This window comes from Oncorhynchus keta, chromosome 28, assembly GCF_023373465.1.
Source record: "Oncorhynchus keta strain PuntledgeMale-10-30-2019 chromosome 28, Oket_V2, whole genome shotgun sequence".
Classification (NCBI taxonomy): domain Eukaryota; kingdom Metazoa; phylum Chordata; class Actinopteri; order Salmoniformes; family Salmonidae; genus Oncorhynchus; species Oncorhynchus keta.
In genome coordinates this window covers 4,838,455-4,857,952 of record NC_068448.1, presented here as the reverse complement: position 1 = coordinate 4,857,952, position 19,498 = coordinate 4,838,455, and the positions used below count along the sequence as shown (strand labels likewise).

At 43.7% G+C, this 19,498-nt stretch overlaps 1 protein-coding gene and 1 long non-coding RNA gene across 5 annotated transcripts in view; both read right to left on the bottom strand.

Annotated features, from left to right (window-relative positions):
- The window catches only part of LOC127913109 (regulator of G-protein signaling 17-like), a 116,744-nt gene that overhangs the window by 26,881 nt on the left and 70,365 nt on the right, over nucleotides 1-19,498 (bottom strand). For 3 of the 4 annotated variants that reach the window (XM_052484499.1, XM_052484500.1, XM_052484501.1), the window contains one exon: nucleotides 313-547. In XM_052484499.1, the coding sequence (XP_052340459.1) occupies nucleotides 313-547 (235 nt within the window). Of the gene's footprint in view, nucleotides 1-312; nucleotides 548-19,162 lie in introns of all 4 variants that reach the window. The other variant, XM_052484502.1, reaches the window with a different exon arrangement.
- Nucleotides 8,963-13,397, bottom strand: LOC127913110 (uncharacterized). The gene is made up of 3 exons (XR_008084750.1): nucleotides 12,199-13,397; nucleotides 12,019-12,108; nucleotides 8,963-11,216 (listed from the first exon to the last, which is right to left on the bottom strand). It is a non-coding gene; the product is annotated as an uncharacterized LOC127913110 (long non-coding RNA).

The window sequence follows — 19,498 nt, the reverse complement described above, 5'->3', positions numbered from 1 at the left end:
ATATGGAGAAGAGGATGACAGATATGATGAGAGTATGGAGTCAGAGGAAAGGGGAGAAAACAATACCTTTTTGGAGGAGAAGATGGAGATGGAGAGGGGAGAAAACAATACCTTTTTGGAGGAGAAGATTGAGATGGAGAGGGGAGAAAACAATACCTTTTTGGAGGAGAAGATGGAGATGGAGAGGGGAGAAAACAATACCTTTTTGGAGGAGGAGATGGAGATGGAGAGGGGAGAAGACAATACCTTTTTGGAGGAGGAGATGGAGAGGGGAGAAAGAGGAGAGAACATAATAAAAAGTGCACTACATACCTCTTTGGGGGACAGGATAGAGATGTAGTCCTCGTAGATCATGCGTGCTTTCTCCTCTACTGTGTTCTTGTTCATCTCCTGTTTGAGGTCTTCACAGGCCAGCCAGAACAACATGTTCTCCTCGCTGTACTCAGTCCTTAAGAACTCCCTGAACACGTTCCGACCTGCAGGATTCTTCATCAGCTTATCGAACGACTGAGCCCAGACACTTATCTCATCTAATGTTGGTTTGGTGCTGGGGGGTGGGAGAGAGAAAGAGGTTTAACGACTGATCCCAGACCCATATCTCATCTAATGTTGGTTTGGTGCTGGTGGGTGGGAGAGAGGGAGAGAGTGAGGGATAGGGAAGGAGAGAGTGCGGGATAGGGAGGGAGAGAATGAGGGATAGGCAGAGAGAGTGAGGGATATGGAGGGAGAGAGTGAGGGATAGGGAGGGAGAGAGTGAGTGAGGGATATGGAGGGTGAAAGTGAGGGATAGGGAGGGAGAGAGTGAGGGAGATGGAGGGAGAAAGTGAGGGATAGGGAGGGAGAGAGTGAGGGATATGGAGGGAGAAAGTGAGGGATAGGGAGGGAGAGAGTGAGGGATAGGGAGGGAGAGAGTGAGGGATATGGAGGGAGAAAGTGAGGGATAGGGAGGGAGAGAGAGAGAGAGAGAGAGGAGGGGGGAAGATAGAGAGAGATAGAAGGCGAAAGAGAGAGAGACATATAGAGAGGGAAAGAGAGAGGGAGAGAGAGAGGGATATTGCACTCATCAATATTAAATAGAAATTATTCTAAAATATTACTTAAGTATAGAAAAAGTGTGATTTATCAAACAATCTTACGAGTCTCACATTGGTAGGAGATAACCACTGGTAGGAGATAACCATTGATAAATACCAACTGTTCTCAGCCTCAGTGCTCCTGCATGACTCTATTTCATCCCTAATGAACCATATATGCTCTAAGTCCATTATCAATCCCATTAAAGCCTGTGAGAATATGCAACGCCCTGTGAAATAGCCTTGAAAGGCGCAAAACAAAAATGCGATTGAGTGTTATTTGTTTGTTTGTTTGTGTTATTAGTTGAGTGTTATTTGTTTGTGTTATTAGTTGAGTGTTATTTGTTTGTTTGTGTTATTAGTTGAGTGTTATTTGTTTGTGTTATTAGTTGTGTGTTGTTTGTTTGTTTGTGTTATTAGTTGAGTGTTATTTGTTTGTTTGTGTTTGTTTGTTTGTTTGTTTGTTTGTGTTAGTAGTTGTGTGTTGTTTGTTTGTTTGTGTTATTAGTTGAGTGTTGTTTGTTTGTTTGTGTTATTAGTTGTGTGTTATTTGTTTGTTTGTGTTATTAGTTGTGTGTTATTTGTTTGTTTGTGTTATTAGTTGAGTGTTATTTGTTTGTGTTATTAGTTGGGTGTTGTTTGTTTGTTTGTGTTATTACATTTACATTTTATTTAGCAGACGCTCTTTGTGTGCATTCACCTTTTGTCACTTTACAATAGTGCATCTAAATCTTTTGTTTGTGTTATTAGTAGTGTGTGTTATTTGTTTGTTAGTAGTTAGTAGTTAGTAGTGTTAGTTTGTTTGTTTGTGTTATTAGTAGTAATAGTAATAGTAAGTGTTATTTGTTTGTGTTATTAGTTGTAGAGTGTTATTTGTTTGTAATTGTTAGTTAGTAGTTAATGGTGTAGTGTAGTAGTAGTATAGTAGTAGTAGTGGTAAGCAGTAGCAAGTAGTAGTATTAGTGGTTGTTAGTAGTGTTATTAGTTATTAGTAGTTAGTTTAGTTTGTTTGTTTGTAGTTAGTATTAGTAGTAGTTAGTGTTTAGTTTGTTAGTAGTGTAGTAATGTTAGTAGTTAGTTTAATAGTAGTAGTAGTTGGTTGTAGTTGTTTAGTTTGTTGTTTTAGTAGTAGTGGTAATAGTGGTAGTAGTAGTAGTAGTAATAGTAGTAGTTGTAGTAGTAGTGTTATTTGTTTGTAGTAGTTGTGTAGTAGTAGTAGTAGTAGAGTGTTATTTGTAGCAGTTAGTTTGTTTGTTTGTTTGTTATTAGTAGTTAGTTAGTAGTGTTATTTGTTTGTTTGTGTTTGTTTGTTTGTTTGTTAGTGTTAGTTAGTAGTGTTGTTTGTTTGTTTGTGTTATTAGTTAGTGTAGTAGTATTTGTTTGTTTGTGTTATTAGTTGTAGTGTTATTTGTTTGTTTGTGTTATTAGTTGTGTGTTATTTGTTTGTTTGTTTGTGTTATTAGTTGTGTGTTATTTGTTTGTTTGTTTGTGTTATTAGTTGTGTGTTATTTGTTTGTTTGTGTTATTAGTTGTGTGTTATTTGTTTGTTTGTGTGTTTGTTTGTTTGTTTGTTTGTGTTATTAGTTGAGGGTTTATTATTTGTTTGTGTTATTAGTTGTGTGTTATTTGTTTGTTTGTTTGTGTTATTAGTTGAGTGTTATTTGTTTGTGTGTTTGTTTGTTTGTTTGTTTGTTTGTTTGTTTGTTTGTGTTATTAGTTGAGTGTTATTTGTTTGTTTGTTTGTGTTATTAGTTGAGTGTTATTTGTTTGTTTGTGTTATTAGTTGAGTGTTATTTGTTTGTTTGTGTGTTTGTTTGTTTGTTTGTTTGTGTTATTAGTTGAGTGTTATTTGTGTGTGTTATTAGTTGAGTGTTATTTGTTTGTTTGTTTGTGTTATTAGTTGAGTGTTATTTGTTTGTTTGTTTGTTTGTGTTATTAGTTGTGTGTTATTTGTTTGTTTGTTTGTTTGTGTTATTAGTTGTGTGTTGTTTGTTTGTTTGTGTTATTAGTTGTGTGTTATTTGTTTGTTTGTGTTATTAGTTGAGTGTTATTTGTTTGTTTGTTTGTTTGTGTTATTAGTTGAGTGTTATTTGTTTGTTTGTTTGTTTGTGTTATTAGTTGAGTGTTAATTTGGCTCAGTTGTGGCTTATCCAGTAAATATTAAAACATACAGTAATTAGTGAGCAGTGAATTAGTTTCTCTACTTTTTACACTCCAAGAATGTTGCATTTGAAATCAAACAATGACTATGAGGTTAAAGGTTAAAGGTTAAAGAGCAGACTGTCAGCTTTGAACCATTTAGATTAATTAATTACATTTAAACACAAATGAACTTATATGTGTCTTAAAGTAGTAAAAAAGTATTTTATTCCAATATGCATAGAATGCAATGACTACATCAAGCTTTGAGACTGTAACTTTGTTGGTGTCACGTCCTGCCCTTAGTTCCTTTGTTATGTTTCTTGTTTAGGTTGGTCAGGGCGTGAGTTTGGGTGGGCATTTTATGTGTTGTTCTAGTTCTGGTTTTCTATGTGTTTGGCCTGGTATGGTTCTCAATCAGAGGCAGCTGTCAATCGTTGTCTCTGATTGAGAACCATATTTAGGCAGCCTGTTTTCCCACTTTTGTTTGTATGTGGTTATTTTCTGTTTAGTGTGTTTTAAACCTGACGGAGCTGTTTCGGGTTGTTATTTTGTTGCTTGTTTAATAGTGTTCAGTTTTACCATTAAAATGATGAACATTTACGCTGCACTTTGGTCCTCACCTTCTTCCCACGACAGCTTTTACAGTTGTATGCATTTGATGTTGGTTTTGGTCGTGTTCAGATTATTTTGTGCCAAAACAAAAATAATAAAAAGCTTCTAATTGCTTCATTCATTCATTCATTCACCCCCCCACTCTCCCCTGTACCTATTCCCCAGGTCGTTGCTGTAAATTAGAATGTGTTCTCAGTCAACTTACCGGTAAAATAAGGGTTCATAAAATAACTAAATAAATTATCAATTTTTTGGGGGCTTTTTACAAATTTTGTATTGTGTCATTTTTGGAGTCACGTTTATTGTGAATAGAATATGTTTCTAAACACTTCTACATGAATGTGGATGTTACCATGGTTACGGATAATCCTTAATTAATCGTGAATAATGATGAGGGAGACACACATATATCATGTACAGTGGCTTGCCAAAGTATTCACCCCCCTTGGCATTTTTTCCTATTTTGTTGCCTAACAACCTGGAATTAAAATGGATTTTTGGGGATGTTTGTATCATGTGATTTACACAACATGCCCACCACTTTGAAGATGCTAGATATGTTTTTTTATTGTGAAGCAAAGAAGAAATAAGACACAATAAAAAACAGAGAACTTGCGTAACTATTCACCCCCCCCCAAAGTCAATACATTGTAGAGCCACCTTTTACAGCAATTGCAGCTGCAAGTCTCTTGGGGTACATCTCTATAAGCTTGGCACATCGAGCCACTGGGATTTTTTTCCCTCCCATTTATTTGCCAAAGCTCCACAGCGGTGATTGGAGTATCTGTCCGTAGGACCACTTTAAGCTCTACACTCCACAGAGGAGATTGGAGTATCTGTCCGTAGGACCACTTTAAGCCCTACACTCCACAGAGGTGATTGGAGTATCTGTCCATAGGACCACTTTAAGCCCTACACTCCACAGAGGAGATTGGAGTATCTGTCCGTAGGACCACTTTAAGCTGTACACTCCACAGCGGTGATTGGAGTATCTGTCCATAGGACCACTTTAAGCTCTACACTCCACAGAGGTGATTGGAGTATCTGTCCATAGGACCACTTTAAGCTCTACACTCCACAGAGGTGATTGGAGTATCTGTCCATAGGACCACTTTAAGCTCTACACTCCACAGAGGTGATTGGAGTATCTGTCCATAGGACCACTTTAAGCTCTACACTCCACAGAGGTGATTGGAGTATCTGTCCATAGGACCACTTTAAGCTCTACACTCCACAGCGGTGATTGGAGTATCTGTCCATAGGACCACTTTAAGCTCTACACTCCACAGAGGTGGGCTTTACGGAAGAGCCCGGCTTTCCAAACATTCTAAAGAGCACACGGCAACTGGGCACGTTCAGCCCTTACAGACCTCCAAATGTCCTCTATGCAAACTCTGAGGGCACACAATTAGATTTCTGAATAACGGCACAGCTATTCGTAGCCTATTTCACTGTGGAAAAGGGGACTGTAATACACATGTCAAGTTGATATGATTTTCAGTCTGTTTCCAGGGATCATAAGGAAAAATCATCTAAAAATAATTGCTACGTGTTTTTACAATCCCCTTCTACAAACTGAGAGACTATATACAGTAGAGAGGCTATATACAGTAGAGAGAATATATACAGTAGAGAGGCTATATACAGTAGAGAGAATATATACAGTAGAGAGGCTATATACAGTAGAGAGAATATATACAGTAGAGAGAATATATACAGTAGAGAGGCTATAAAAGTAGAGAGGCTATACGTGTATTTACAATCCCCTTCTACAAACTGAGAGACAATATACAGTAGAGAGGCTATATACAGTAGTGAGGCTATATACAGTCGTGAGGCTATATACAGTAGAGAGGCTATATACAGAAGAGAGGCTATATACAGTAGTGAGGCTATATACAGTAGAGAGGCTATATACAGTAGAGAGAATATATACAGTAGAGAGGCTATATACAGTAGAGAGGCTATAAACAGTAGAGAGGCTATATACAGTAGAGAGGCTATATACAGTAGTGAGGCTATATACAGTAGTTAGTAATTGCTACGTGTATTTACAATCCCCTTCTACAACCTGATTACTCATTTACCTAGCTTGTAATCCATTTATACATTCAGTGCATGGAGATAATATCGGAAAAAGGAAAGTGTATCCTTTCTCCACTTGGAACCGGCTGGTTTGCTCGACCTTATTCGCGGTTTCTTCGCCCGTAAAAGTGGTGGGAATTATGAGGGAATTAAGTAAAGGTCAGAATATGGTGTAACTGTAGACACACCTCTGACACACCTTCATTTATTTGATCTCCTAAGCAAAAAGCGGGTGAATAGCGTGCTATTCTCGTGCTTAAATTCAAGGTCAGAATACGCACAGAGAGAGAAGGATGTAAAAAATTGAAATTACGCGCTTAACTCAGGTCTGAAATCAGGGCCTATATGAATAGTTTAGTTCCAAAACGACATAAAAACCACTATGGCTGTGTTTACCACAAGGAAAGCACAATTCTGACACGTTTTCCACTAATTGGTCTTTTCCACGTCAGATCTTTTTTTCAAAGCTGATCTGATTGGTAAATGTTTTTGATCAGAATTGGGCTGCCTGTGTAAACAAGGCCTTTGAAGCGCATTTCTGACGCTTTCATATTGAAATAGTCTACATAGAAATACAATGAATTTTTACACTGCATTTTAACTCCCAGGATGCAATGCTCCACCAAAACCAGTGGTTAGCAAGCCCAGACAAACGCGAAGTAGTCTAAATATATTGTTGTTATCGCTATGAGTGCATTTTCACTTTTAGAATGTAGTCCTATTATAATGCTCACCGGGAATGCTCAGTACAGTATCTTCATGTCATTGTCACTTAGCAACTATTTGGATTTAGTCGTTAGTAGAATAATTTCATGTGTAAAATAGTTGTTGTTTTTGGAACTAAACGTCCCTTGCACTGCACTGCTTTGTAAAACCATTCCCATAGTTGTTTTTGGGTGAGCTGGCCCTCATCCGCTCTGTAATCAAAGTATTCCCATGGTTGTTTTTGGGTGAGCTGGCCCTCATCCGCTCTGTAATCAAAGTATTCCCATGGTTGTTTTTGGGTGAGCTGGCCCTCATCCGCTCTGTAATCAAAGTATTCCCATGGTTGTTTTTGGGTGAGCTGGCCCTCATCCGCTCTGTAATCAAAGTATTCCCATGGTTGTTTTTGGGTGAGCTGGCCCTCATCCGCTCTGTAATCAAAGTATTCCCATGGTTGTTTTTGGGTGAGCTGGCCCTCATCCGCTCTGTAATCAAAGTATTCCCATAGTTGTTTTTGGGTGAGCTGGCCCTCATCCGCTCTGTAATCAAAGTATTCCCATAGTTGTTTTTGGGTGAGCTGGCCCTCATCCGCTCTGTAATCAAAGTATTCCCATAGTTGTTTGGGTGAGCTGGCCCTCATCCGCTCTGTAATCAAAGTATTCCCATGGTTGTTTTTGGGTGAGCTGGCCCTCATCCGCTCTGTAATCAAAGTATTCCCATAGTTGTTTTTGGGTGAGCTGGCCCTCATCCGCTCTGTAATCAAAGTATTCCCATGGTTGTTTTTGGGTGAGCTGGCCCTCATCCGCTCTGTAATCAAAGTATTCCCATGGTTGTTTTTGGGTGAGCTGGTATTCCCATGGTTGTTTTTGGGTGAGCTGGCCTCTCATCCGCTCTGTAATCAAAGTATTCCCATGGTTGTTTTTGGGTGAGCTGGCCCTCATCCGCTCTGTAATCAAAGTATTCCCATGGTTGTTTTTGGGTGAGCTGGCCCTCATCCGCTCTGTAATCAAAGTATTCCCATGGTTGTTTTTGGGTGAGCTGGCCCTCATCCGCTCTGTAATCAAAGTATTCCCATGGTTGTTTTTGGGTGAGCTGGCCCTCATCCGCTCTGTAATCAAAGTATTCCCATGGTTGTTTTTGGGTGAGCTGGCCCTCATCCGCTCTGTAATCAAAGTATTCCCATGGTTGTTTTTGGGTGAGCTGGCCCTCATCCGCTCTGTAATCAAAGTATTCCCATGGTTGTTTTTGGGTGAGCTGGCCCTCATCCGCTCTGTAATCAAAGTATTCCCATGGTTGTTTTTGGGTGAGCTGGCCCTCATCCGCTCTGTAATCAAAGTATTCCCATGGTTGTTTTTGGGTGAGCTGGCCCTCATCCGCTCTGTAATCAAAGTATTCCCATGGTTGTTTTTGGGTGAGCTGGCCCTCATCCGCTCTGTAATCAAAGTATTCCCATGGTTGTTTTTGGGTGAGCTGGCCCTCATCCGCTCTGTAATCAAAGTATTCCCATGGTTGTTTTTGGGTGAGCTGGCCCTCATCCGCTCTGTAATCAAAGTATTCCCATGGTTGTTTTTGGGTGAGCTGGCCCTCATCTGCTCTGTAATCAAAGTATTCCCATGGTTGTTTTTGGGTGAGCTGGCCCTCATCTGCTCTGTAATCAAAGTATTCCCATGGTTGTTTTTGGGTGAGCTGGCCCTCATCCGCTCTGTAATCAAAGTATTCCCATGGTTGTTTTTGGGTGAGCTGGCCCTCATCCGCTCTGTAATCAAAGTATTCCCATAGTTGTTTGGGTGAGCTGGCCCTCATCCGCTCTGTAATCAAAGTATTCCCATGGTTGTTTTTGGGTGAGCTGGCCCTCATCCGCTCTGTAATCAAAGTATTCCCATGGTTGTTTTTGGGTGAGCTGGCCCTCATCCGCTCTGTAATCAAAGTATTCCCATAGTTGTTTGGGTGAGCTGGCCCTCATCCGCTCTGTAATCAAAGTATTCCCATAGTTGTATTCCCAACATATTTTCAACATGCTTATAGAAAAGGGCACTCAACATGTACTGACACTGCACTGACTGATGATTAGTTGAAGGAAATTGGAGAAAATCAATAATAAGAAGTTTGTGGGAGCGGTACTGTTAGATTTCAGCCTTTGATATGATTGACCATAACTTGTTGTTGAAAAAACCTATATGTTATGGCTTTTCAACCTCTGCCATAATGTGGATTCTGAGCTATCTATCTAACATAACTCAAAAGGTTTTCATTAATGGAAGCTTCTCTAATGTCAAACATGTAAAGTGTGGTGTACCGCAGGGCAGATCTTTAGGCCCTCTACTCTTTTTCTATTTTTACCAATGGCCTGCCACTGGCATTAAACAAAGCATGTGTGTCCACCATGTATGCTGATGATTCAACCATATACGCATCAGCAACCATAGCTAATGAAGTCACTGAAACCCTTAACAAAGAGTTGCAGTCTGTTTTGGAATGGATGGCCAGTAATAAACTGGTCCCGAACGTCTCTAAAACTAAGAGCATTGTATTTGGTACAAATCATTCCTTAAGGGCTAGACCTCAGCTGAATCTGGTAATGAATAGTGTGGCTGTTGAACAAGTTGAGGAGACTAAATTACTTGGTGTTACCTTAGACTGTAAACTGTCATGGTCAAAACATATAGATGCAGTGGTTGTAACGATGGGGAGAGGTCTGTCTGTAATAAAGAGATGGGGAGAGGTCTGGCTGTAATAAACAGATGGGGAGAGGTCTGTCCGTAATAAAGCTGCAGCTGGCCCAGAACAAAGTGCCACGTTTTTCTCTTAATTGTAATCAGAAGGACGATATAAATGCCATGCATGCCAGTCTCTCTAGGTTAAGAGTCTTCTTATGGCTGGGGGCAGTGTTGAGTAGCTTGGATGAATAAGGTGCCCAGAGGTGCCCAGAGTAAACTGCCTGCTACTCAGTCCCAGTTGCTAATATATGCATAGTATTAGTATAGTAGTATTATTAGTATTGGATAGAAAACACTCTGAACTTTCTAAAACTGTGTGAATGATGTCTGTGAGTATAACAAAACTCATATGACAGGCAAACACCTGAGAAAAAAATCCAACCAGGAAGTGGGAAATCTGAGGTTGGTCATTTTTCAACCCATTCCCTATTGAAGACACAGTGGGATCTTGGTCATGTTGTACTTCCTACGGCTTCCACCAGATGTCAACCGACTTTAGAACCTTGTTTGAGGCTTCTACTGTGAAGTGGGGCCGAATGAGAGGGGAATGAGTCAGAGGTCTGCCAGAATGCTTTGAGCTCGTGACGCTCATTCACCTGAGAGCGAGCTCTGTTCCATCGCAATTCTACAGACAAAGGAATTCTCCAGTTGGGAACGTTATTGAAGATTTATGTTTAAAAACATCCTAAAGATTGATTCTATACATCGTTTGATGTGAGTGTCATCTGATAAATGTCATCAGTGTCATCTGAGTGTCAACTGATGAGTGTCATCTGATGAAGATCATCTAAAGTTAGTGATTCATTCTATCTCTATTTCTGATTTTTGTGACTCCTCTCTTTGGCTGGAAAAAAGGCTGTATTTTTCTGTGACTTGGCTCTGACCTAACAGAATCGCTGGGGTGCTTTCGCCATAAAGCCTACTTGAAATCGGACACTGGGGTGGGATTAATAAGAAGTGTATCTTTAAAATGGTGTGAAATACTTCTATGTTTGAGGAATTTTAATTATGAGATTTCTGTTGTTTTGAATTTGGCCCCCTAGACATTCACTGGCTGTTGTCATATCGATCCAGTTAACGGGATCTCAGCCCTAAGAAGTTTTAAGAGTTGTGGAGAGACTGACTGCATCACTTCTTCTTTTTGTAAGAAACATTAATGTGCTGAAAATCCCAAATTGTTTGCATAGTCAACTTACACACAGCTCTGACATACACACTTACCAGACCAGGGGTCTTTTCACAGTCCCAAAATCCAGAAATAATTAAAGAAAGCGTAGAGAATTATATAGAACTTCCTTCCATCTCATATTGAACAAATGAACAGCAAACCTGGTTTCAAAACACAGATAAAGCAACACCTCACGGCATAACGCCTCTCCCCCTATTGGACCTAGATAGTTTGTGTGTGTATGCATTGATATGTAGTCTATTGGACCTAGATAGTTTGTGTGTGTATGTATTGATATGTAGTCTATTGGACCTAGATAGTTTGTGTGTGTATGTATTGATATGTAGTCTATTGGACCTAGATAGTTTGTGTGTGTATGTATTGATATGTAGTCTATTGGACCCAGATAGTTTGTGTGTGTATGTATTGATATGTAGTCTATTGGACCCAGATAGTTTGTGTGTGTGTGTATTGATATGTAGTCTATTGGACCCAGATAGTTTGTGTGTGTATGTATTGATATGTAGTCTATTGGACCCAGATAGTTTGTGTGTGTGTGTATTGATATGTAGTCTATTGGACCCAGATAGTTTGTGTGTGTATGTATTGATATGTAGTCTATTGGACCCAGATAGTTTGTGTGTGTGTGTATTGATATGTAGTCTATTGGACCCAGATAGTTTGTGTGTGTATGCATTGATATGTAGTCTATTGGACCTGGATAGTTTGTGTGTGTATGTATTGATATGTAGTCTATTGGACCCAGATAGTTTGTGTGTGTGTATGTATTGATATGTAGTCTATTGGACCCAGATAGTTTGTGTGTGTGTGCATTGATATGTAGTCTATTTGACCCAGATAGTTTGTGTGTGTATGTATTGATATGTAGTCTATTGGACCCAGATAGTTTGTGTGTGTGTGCATTGATATGTAGTCTATTGGACCCAGATAGTTTGTGTGTGTGTATGTATTGATATGTAGTCTATTGGACCCAGATAGTTTGTGTGTGTGTATGTATTGATATGTAGTCTATTGGACCCAGATAGTTTGTGTGTATGTATTGATATGTAGTCTATTGGACCTAGATAGTTTGTGTGTGTGTATTGATATGCAGTCTATTGGACCCAGATAGTTTGTGTGTGTGTATTGATATGTAGTCTATTGGACCCAGATAGTTTGTGTGTGTGTGCATTGATATGTAGTCTATTGGACCCAGATAGTTTGTGTGTGTGTATTGATATGCAGTCTATTGGACCCAGATAGTTTGTGTGTGTGTATTGATATGTAGTCTATTGGACCCAGATAGTTTGTGTGTGTATGTATTGATATGTAGTCTATTGGACCCAGATAGTTTGTGTGTGTATGTATTGATATGTAGTCTATTGGACCCAGATAGTTTGTGTGTGTGTATTGATATGCAGTCTATTGGACCCAGATAGTTTGTGTGTGTGTATTGATATGTAGTCTATTGGACCCAGATAGTTTGTGTGTGTGTGCATTGATATGTAGTCTATTGGACCCAGATAGTTTGTGTGTGTATGTATTGATATGTAGTCTATTGGACCTAGATAGTTTGTGTGTGTATGTATTGATATGTAGTCTATTGGACCTAGATAGTTTGTGTGTGTATGTATTGATATGTAGTCTATTGGACCTAGATAGTTTGTGTGTGTGTGTATTGATATGTAGTCTATTGGACCCAGATAGTTTGTGTGTGTGTGCATTGATATGTAGTCTATTGGACCCAGATAGTTTGTGTGTGTATGTATTGATATGTAGTCTATTGGACCTAGATAGTTTGTGTGTGTGTGCATTGATATGTAGTCTATTGGACCCAGATAGTTTGTGTGTGTGTGTGTATTGATATGTAGTCTATTGGACCTAGATAGTTTGTGTGTGTGTATTGATATGTAGTCTATTTGACCCAGATAGTTTGTGTGTGTGCATTGATATGTAGTCTATTGGACCCAGATAGTTTGTGTGTATGTATTGATATGTAGTCTATTGGACCTAGATAGTTTGTGTGTGTATGCATTGATATGTAGTCTATTTGACCCAGATAGTTTGTGTGTGTGTGCATTGATATGTAGTCTACGTGTGCCTTTAAAATAACATGTATGTAGTTCTGTCCTTGAGCTGTTCTTGTCTATTGATGTTCTGTATTATGTCATTCTGTATTATGGTTCATGTTTTGTGTTGGACCCCAGGAAGAGTAGCCGCTGCTTTTGCAACAGCAAATGGATCCTAATAAAATACCAAATACCACACCTGGACAAAAGGAACACCTATGTGAGAATGCTATTCATTGACGACAGCTCAGCGTTCAACACCATAGTGCCCTCAAAGCTCATCACTAAGCTAAACACCTCCCTCTGCAACTGGATCCTGGACTTCTTGACGGCCCCCGGGTGGTAAGGGTAGGCAACAACACATCCGCCACGCTGATCCTCAACACGGGGGTCCCTCAGGGGTGCGTGCTCAGTCCCCTCCTGTACTCCCTGTTCACTCATGACTGCACGACCAGGCATGACTCCAACACCATCATTAAGTTTGCTGATGACAACAGTGGTAGGCCTGATCACAGACAACGATGAGACAGCCTATAGGGAGGAGGTCAGAGACCTGACCGTGTGGTGATAGGACAACAACCTCTCCCTCAATGTGATCAAGACAAAGGAGATGATTGTGGACTACAGGAAAAGAAGGATGGAGAACGCCCCCATTCTCATCGATGGGGCTGTAGTGGAGCAGGTTGAGAGCTTCAAGTTCCTTGGCGTTCACATCACCAACAAACTAACATGGTCGAAGCACACGATGACAGTCGTGAAGAGGGCACGACAAAGCCTATTCTCCCTCAGGAGACTGAAAAGGTTTAGCATCGGTCCTCAAATCCTCAAAAGGTTTCCGACCGCATGGCACTACAGAGGGTAGTGGAGCTCAGAAATTCAAGTACTGGGAATAGGCCTACTTTTGAAAAATCAGACATTTCCTCAATTAGATGCCTGAAAAGTTATTGTAATTACTGAAAGCAATGTATAAGTTCTCTCCTGCTCCCTTATAATTATCTGTGATTTCATTGTTGATCAGTCTTTGTGAGAGATGTGACCCCGTTCGTTTGTGTCCCGACGCTTCAATTGAAGGGTTGTTGGCTACCCTGTTAATTTAAGGTGAAACCCACGTGCGGTTGTTATGACGACGACAGCATCTAATGTTGCCTTCAACTTGGCTTTCCGTACAAATCCTTTTTTTTTGTGGGTCACTTTCTATTTATAAAAAAACAAACAGCGATGGTGACAATCACATGGAGAGGTTTTAATGCCACCAATATTCACGTGCTTTATTATGTGTGCCTGCGTCGGCCTCTGAGGACACAGAAAAAATCACCATGCATCCAATCTATTTAGTCAGGCAAGTCCACGTTATCCTGACACAGTTTACAATATAATAATGGTTTGAAAATCAATGCAAGCCCCCCAAAAATATGCATTATTATATGCTATATATGCATTACTAACCCTAATGGCATACTTTTTTGACACTTTTAGCTTTTTTTGGTTGGACAGGGGTGGGGGTGGGGGGTGTTATATATTAGGCCCTATATGTATATTTACAGAAATGATACAACATTGAGGTCCTTAAAAAATTGCAATTGAGTGCTTGCCAACGTCTGTACGAAACGTGCTAACAGGATGTATAGTCCTCGACCTAGTGTTGCATTATGGGAAATGTGAATATATTCACTTTTACTCCTCTAAGTACACATGTGGCACTGCATAGAAATCATTTTTATTTTTGTTTTAAACCGTTTTGAAAATGTCACACATTGGGTCCATTATTAATAGTAAGACCCAAAAACTCACCAAAAAATTATAATAATCTAGTACCAAACTGTTTTTCATATTCTAGTATAAAAAAACACAAGGGGTTAGGGTGAAGGGGGTTAGAGTGTAGGGTGTAGTGGTTTAGGGTGTAGGGGGTTAGGATGTAGGGGTTAGGGTGTATGGGTTAGTGTGTAGGGGTTAGGGTGTAGGGGTTTAGGGTGTAGGGGGTTAGGATGTAGGGGTTAGGGTGTAGGGTGTAGTGGGTTAGGGTGTAGGGGTTAGGGTGTATGGGTTAGGGATTAGGGGGTCAGGGTGTAGGGGTTAGGGTGTAGGGGTTTAGGGTGTAGGGGGTTAGGATGTAGGGGTTAGGGTGTAGGGTGTAGTGGGTTAGGGTGTAGGGGTTAGGGTGTATGGGTTAGGGTTTAGGGGGTTAGGGTGTAGGGGTTAGGGTATAGGGGTTAGGATGTAGGGGGTTAGGGTGTAGGGGTTAGGGTGTAGGGGGTTAGGTGGTAGGGGGTTAGGGTGTAGGGGGTTGGTGTGTAGGGGTTAGGGTGTAGGGGGTTAGGGTGTAGGGGTTTAGTGTGTAGGGGTTAGGGTGTAGGGGGTTAGGGTATAGGGGTTAGGGTGTAGGGGTAAGGGTGTAGAGGGTTAGGGTGTAGGGGGTTAGGGTATAGTGGGTTAGGGTGTAGGGGTAAGGGTGTAGGGGGTTAGGGTGTAGGGGGTTAGGGTGTAGGGGTAAGGGTGTAGGGGGTTAGGGTGTAGGCGTTAGGGTGTAGGGTGTAGTGGGTTAGGGTGTAGGGGTTAGGGTGTATGGGTTAGGGTTTAGGAGGTTAGGGTGTAGGGGGTTAGGGTGTAGTGGGTTAGGGTGTAGGGGTAAGGGTGTAGGGGGTTAGGGTGTAGGCGTTACGGTGTAGGGTGTAGTGGGTTAGGGTGTAGGGGTTAGGGTGTATGGGTTAGGGTTTAGGAGGTTAGGGTGTAGGGGTTAGGGTGTAGGGGTTAGGGTGTAGGGGTTAGGGTGTAGGGGTTAGGGTGTAGGGGGTTAGGGTGTAGGGTGTAGGGGTTAGGGTGTAGGGGGTTAGGGTGTAGGAGGTTAGGGTGTAGAGGTTAGGGTGTAGGGGGTTTGAGTGTAGAGGTTAGGGTGTAGGGGGTTAGGGTGTAGGGGGTTAGGGTGTAGGCGTTAGGGTGTAGGGTGTAGTGGGTTAGGGTGTAGGGGTTAGGGTGTATGGGTTAGGGTTTAGGAGGTTAGGGTGTAGGGGGTTAGGGTGTAGGGGTAAGGGTGTAGGGGTTAGGGTGTAGGCGTTAGGGTGTAGGGTGTAGTGGGTTAGGGTGTAGGGGTTAGGGTGTATGGGTTAGGGTTTAGGAGGTTAGGGTGTAGGGGTTAGGGTGTAGGGGTTAGGGTGTAGGGGTTAGGGTGTAGGGGTTAGGGTGTATGGTTTAGGGTTTAGGGGTTAGGGTGTAGGGGATAGGGTGTAGGGGTTAGGGTGTAGAGGGTTAGGGTGTAGGGGTTAGGGTGTAGGGGTTAGGGTATAGGGGTTAGGGTGTAGGGGTTAGGGGGTAGGGGGTTAGGGTGTAGGGGGTTAGGGTGTAGGGGTTAGGGTGTAGGGGTTAGCGTTAGAGGGTTAGGGTGTAGGGGGTTAGGGTGTAGAGGTTAGGGTGTAGGGGGTTAGGGTGTAGGGGTTTAGGGTGTAGGGGGTTAGGATGTAGGGGTTAGGGTGTAGGGGGTTAGGGTGTAGGGGGGAGTGGGTTAGGGTGTAGGGGTTAGGGTGTAGGGGTTAGGGTGTATGGTTTATGGGGTTAGGGTGTAGGGGTTAGGGTGTAAGGGTTAGGGTGTAGGGGGTTAGGGTGTAGGGGGTTAGTGTGTAGGGGATAGGGTGTAGGGGGTTAGGGTGTAGGGGTTAGGGGGTTAGGGTGTAGGGGGTTAGGGTGTAGAGGTTAGGGTGTAGGGGGTTTGAGTGTAGGGTTAGGTGCAGGGGTTAGGGTGTAGGGGTTAGGGTGTAGGGTTTAGGGTGTAGGGGTTTAGGGTGTAGGGGTTAGGATGTAGGGGTTAGGGGGTTAGGGTGTAGGGGTTAGGGTGTAGGGGTTAGGGTGTAGGGGTTAGGGTGTAGGGGTTAGGGTGTAGGGGTTAGGGTGTAGGGGGTTAGGGTGTAGGGGGCTAGGGTGTAGAGGTTAGGGTGTAGGGGGTTTGAGTGTAGAGGTTAGGGTGTAGGGGTTTGAGTGTAGAGGTTAGGGTGTAGGGGGTTAGGGTGTAGGGGTTAGGGTGTAGGGGTTAGGGTGTAGGGTTTTAGGGTGTAGGGGGTTAGGGTTTAAGGGGTTAGGGTGTCGGGGTAAGGGTGTAGGGGGTTAGGGTGTAGGCGTTAGGGTGTAGGGTGTAGTGGGTTAGGGTGTAGGGGTTAGGGTGTATGGTTTAGGGTTTAGGGGGTTAGGGTGTAGGGGGTTAGGGTGTAGGGGGTTTGAGTGTAGAGGGTTAGGGTGTAGGGGGTTAGGGTGTAGGGGTTAGGGTGTAGGGGTTAGGGTGTAGGGAGTTAGGGTGTAGGGGGTTAGGGTGTAGGGGTTAGGGTGTAGGGGTTAGGGTGTAGAGGTTAGGGTGTAGGGAGTTAGGGTGTAGGGGGTTAGCGTGTAGAGGTTATGGTGTAGGGGGTTAGCATGTAGAGTTTAGGGTGTAGGGAGTTAGGGTGTAGGGGGTTAGCGTGTAGAGGTTAGGGTGTAGGGAGTTAGGGTGTAGGGGGTTAGTGTGTATGGGTAAGGGTGTATGGGGTTAGAATGTAGGGGGTTAGGGTGTAGGCGTTAGGGTGTAGGGTGTAGGGGTCAGGGTGTAGGGGTTAGGGTGTATGGTTTATGGGGTTAGGGTGTAGGGGTTAGGGTGTAAGGGTTAGGGTGTAGGGGGTTAGGGTGTAGGGGGTTAGTGTGTAGGGGATAGGGTGTAGGGGGTTAGGGTGTAGAGGGTTAGGGTGTAGGGGGTTAGGGTGTAGGGGGTTAGGGTATAGGGGTTAGGGGGTAGGGGTTAGGGTGTAGGGGGTTAGGGTGTAGGGGGTTAGGGTGTAGGGGGTTAGGGTGTAGGGGTTAGGGTGTAGGGTGTAGGGGGTTAGGGTGTAGGGGTTAGGGTGTAGAGGTTAGGGTGTAGGGGGTTTGAGTGTAGAGGTTAGGGTGTAGGGGTTAGGGTGTAGGGGTTAGGGTGTAGGGGTTTAGGGTGTATGGGGTTAGGATGTAGGGGTTAGGGTGTAGGGGTTTAGGGTGTAGGGGGTTAGGATGTAGGGGTTAGGGTGTAGGGGGTTAGGGTGTAGGGGTAGTGGGTTAGGGTGTAGGGGTTAGGGTGTAGGGGTTAGGGTGTAGGGGTTAGGGTGTATGGTTTATGGGGTTAGGGTGTAGGGGTTAGGGTGTAGGGGTTAGGGTGTAGGGGGTTAGTGTGTAGGGGATAGGGTGTAGGGGTTAGGGTGTAGGGGTTAGGGTGTAGGGGTTAGGGTGTAGGGGTTTGAGTGTAGGGGTTAGGGTGTAGGGGTTAGGGTGTAGGGGTTAGGGTGTAGGGGTTAGGGTGTAGGGGTTTAGGGTGTAGGGGTTAGGGTGTAGGGGGTTAGGGTGTAGGGGTTAAGGTGTAGGGGTTAGGTGTAGGGGTTAGGGTGTAGGGGTTAGGGTGTAGGGGTTAGGGTGTAGGGGTTAGGGTGTAGGGGTTAGGGTGTAGGGGGGTTAGGGTGTAGGGTGCTAGGGTGTAGAGGTTAGGGTGTAGGGGGTTTGAGTGTAGAGGTTAGGGTGTAGGGGTTAGGGTGTAGGGGTTTATGGTGTAGGGGGTTAGGATGTAGGGGTTAGGGTGTAGGGGGTTAGGGTTTAGGGGGTTAGGGTGTCGGGGTAAGGGTGTAGGGGGTTAGGGTGTAGGCGTTAGGGTGTAGGGTGTAGTGGGTTAGGGTGTAGGGGTTAGGGTGTATGGTTTAGGGTTTAGGGGGTTAGGGTGTAGGGGGTTAGGGTGTAGGGGGTTTGAGTGTAGAGGTTAGGGTGTAGGGGGTTAGGGTGTAGGGGGTTAGGGTGTAGGGGTTAGGGTGTAGGGAGTTAGGGTGTAGGGGGTTAGGGTGTAGGGGGTTAGGGTGTAGGGGGTTAGCGTGTAGAGGTTATGGTGTAGGGGGTTAGCGTGTAGAGTTTAGGGTGTAGGGAGTTAGGGTGTAGGGGGTTAGCGTGTAGAGGTTAGGGTGTAGGGAGTTAGGGTGTATGGGGTTAGAATGTAGGGGGTTAGGGTGTAGGCGTTAGGGTGTAGGGTGTAGGGGTCAGGGTGTAGGGGTTAGGGTGTATGGTTTAGGATTTAGGGGGTTAGGGTGTAGGGGTTAGGGTGTAGGGGTTTGAGTGTAGAGGTTAGGGTGTAGGGGTTAGGGTGTAGGGGTTAGGGTGTAGGGGTTAGGGTGTAGGGGTTAGGGTGTAGGGAGTTAGGGTGTAGGGGTTAGGGTGTAGGGGTTAGGGTGTAGGGGTTAGCGTGTAGAGGTTATGGTGTAGGGGGTTAGCGTGTAGAGTTTAGGGTGTAGGGAGTTAGGGTGTAGGGGTTAGCGTGTAGAGGTTAGGGTGTAGGGAGTTAGGGTGTATGGGGTTAGAATGTAGGGGTTAGGGTGTAGGCGTTAGGGTGTAGGGGTCAGGGTGTAGGGGTTAGGGTGTATGGTTTATGGGGTTAGGGTGTAGGGGTTAGGGTGTAAGGGTTAGGGTGTAGGGGGTTAGTGTGTAGGGGATAGGGTGTAGGGGGTTAGGGTGTAGAGGGTTAGGGTATAGGGGTTAGGGTGTAGGGGTTAGGGTGTAGGGGGTTAGGGTGTAGGGGGTTAGGGTGTCTCTGCATGTCTGGCAGACATATCAGTGTGGATGACGGATCACCACCTCAAGCTGAACCTCAGCAAGACGGAGCTCCTCTTCCTCCCGGGGAAGGACTGCCCGTTCCATGATCTCGCCATCACGGTTGACAACTCCATTGTGTCCTCCTCCCAGAGCGCTAAGAACCTTGGCGTGATCCTGGACAACACCCTGTCGTTCTCAACTAACATCAAGGCGGTGTCCCGTTCCTGTAGGTTCATGCTCTACAACATCCGCAGAGTACGACCCTGCCTCACACAGGAAGCGGCGCAGGTCCTAATCCAGGCACTTGTCATCTCCCGTCTTGATTACTGCAACTCGCTGTTGGCTGGGCTCCCTGCCTGTGCCATTAAACCCCTACAA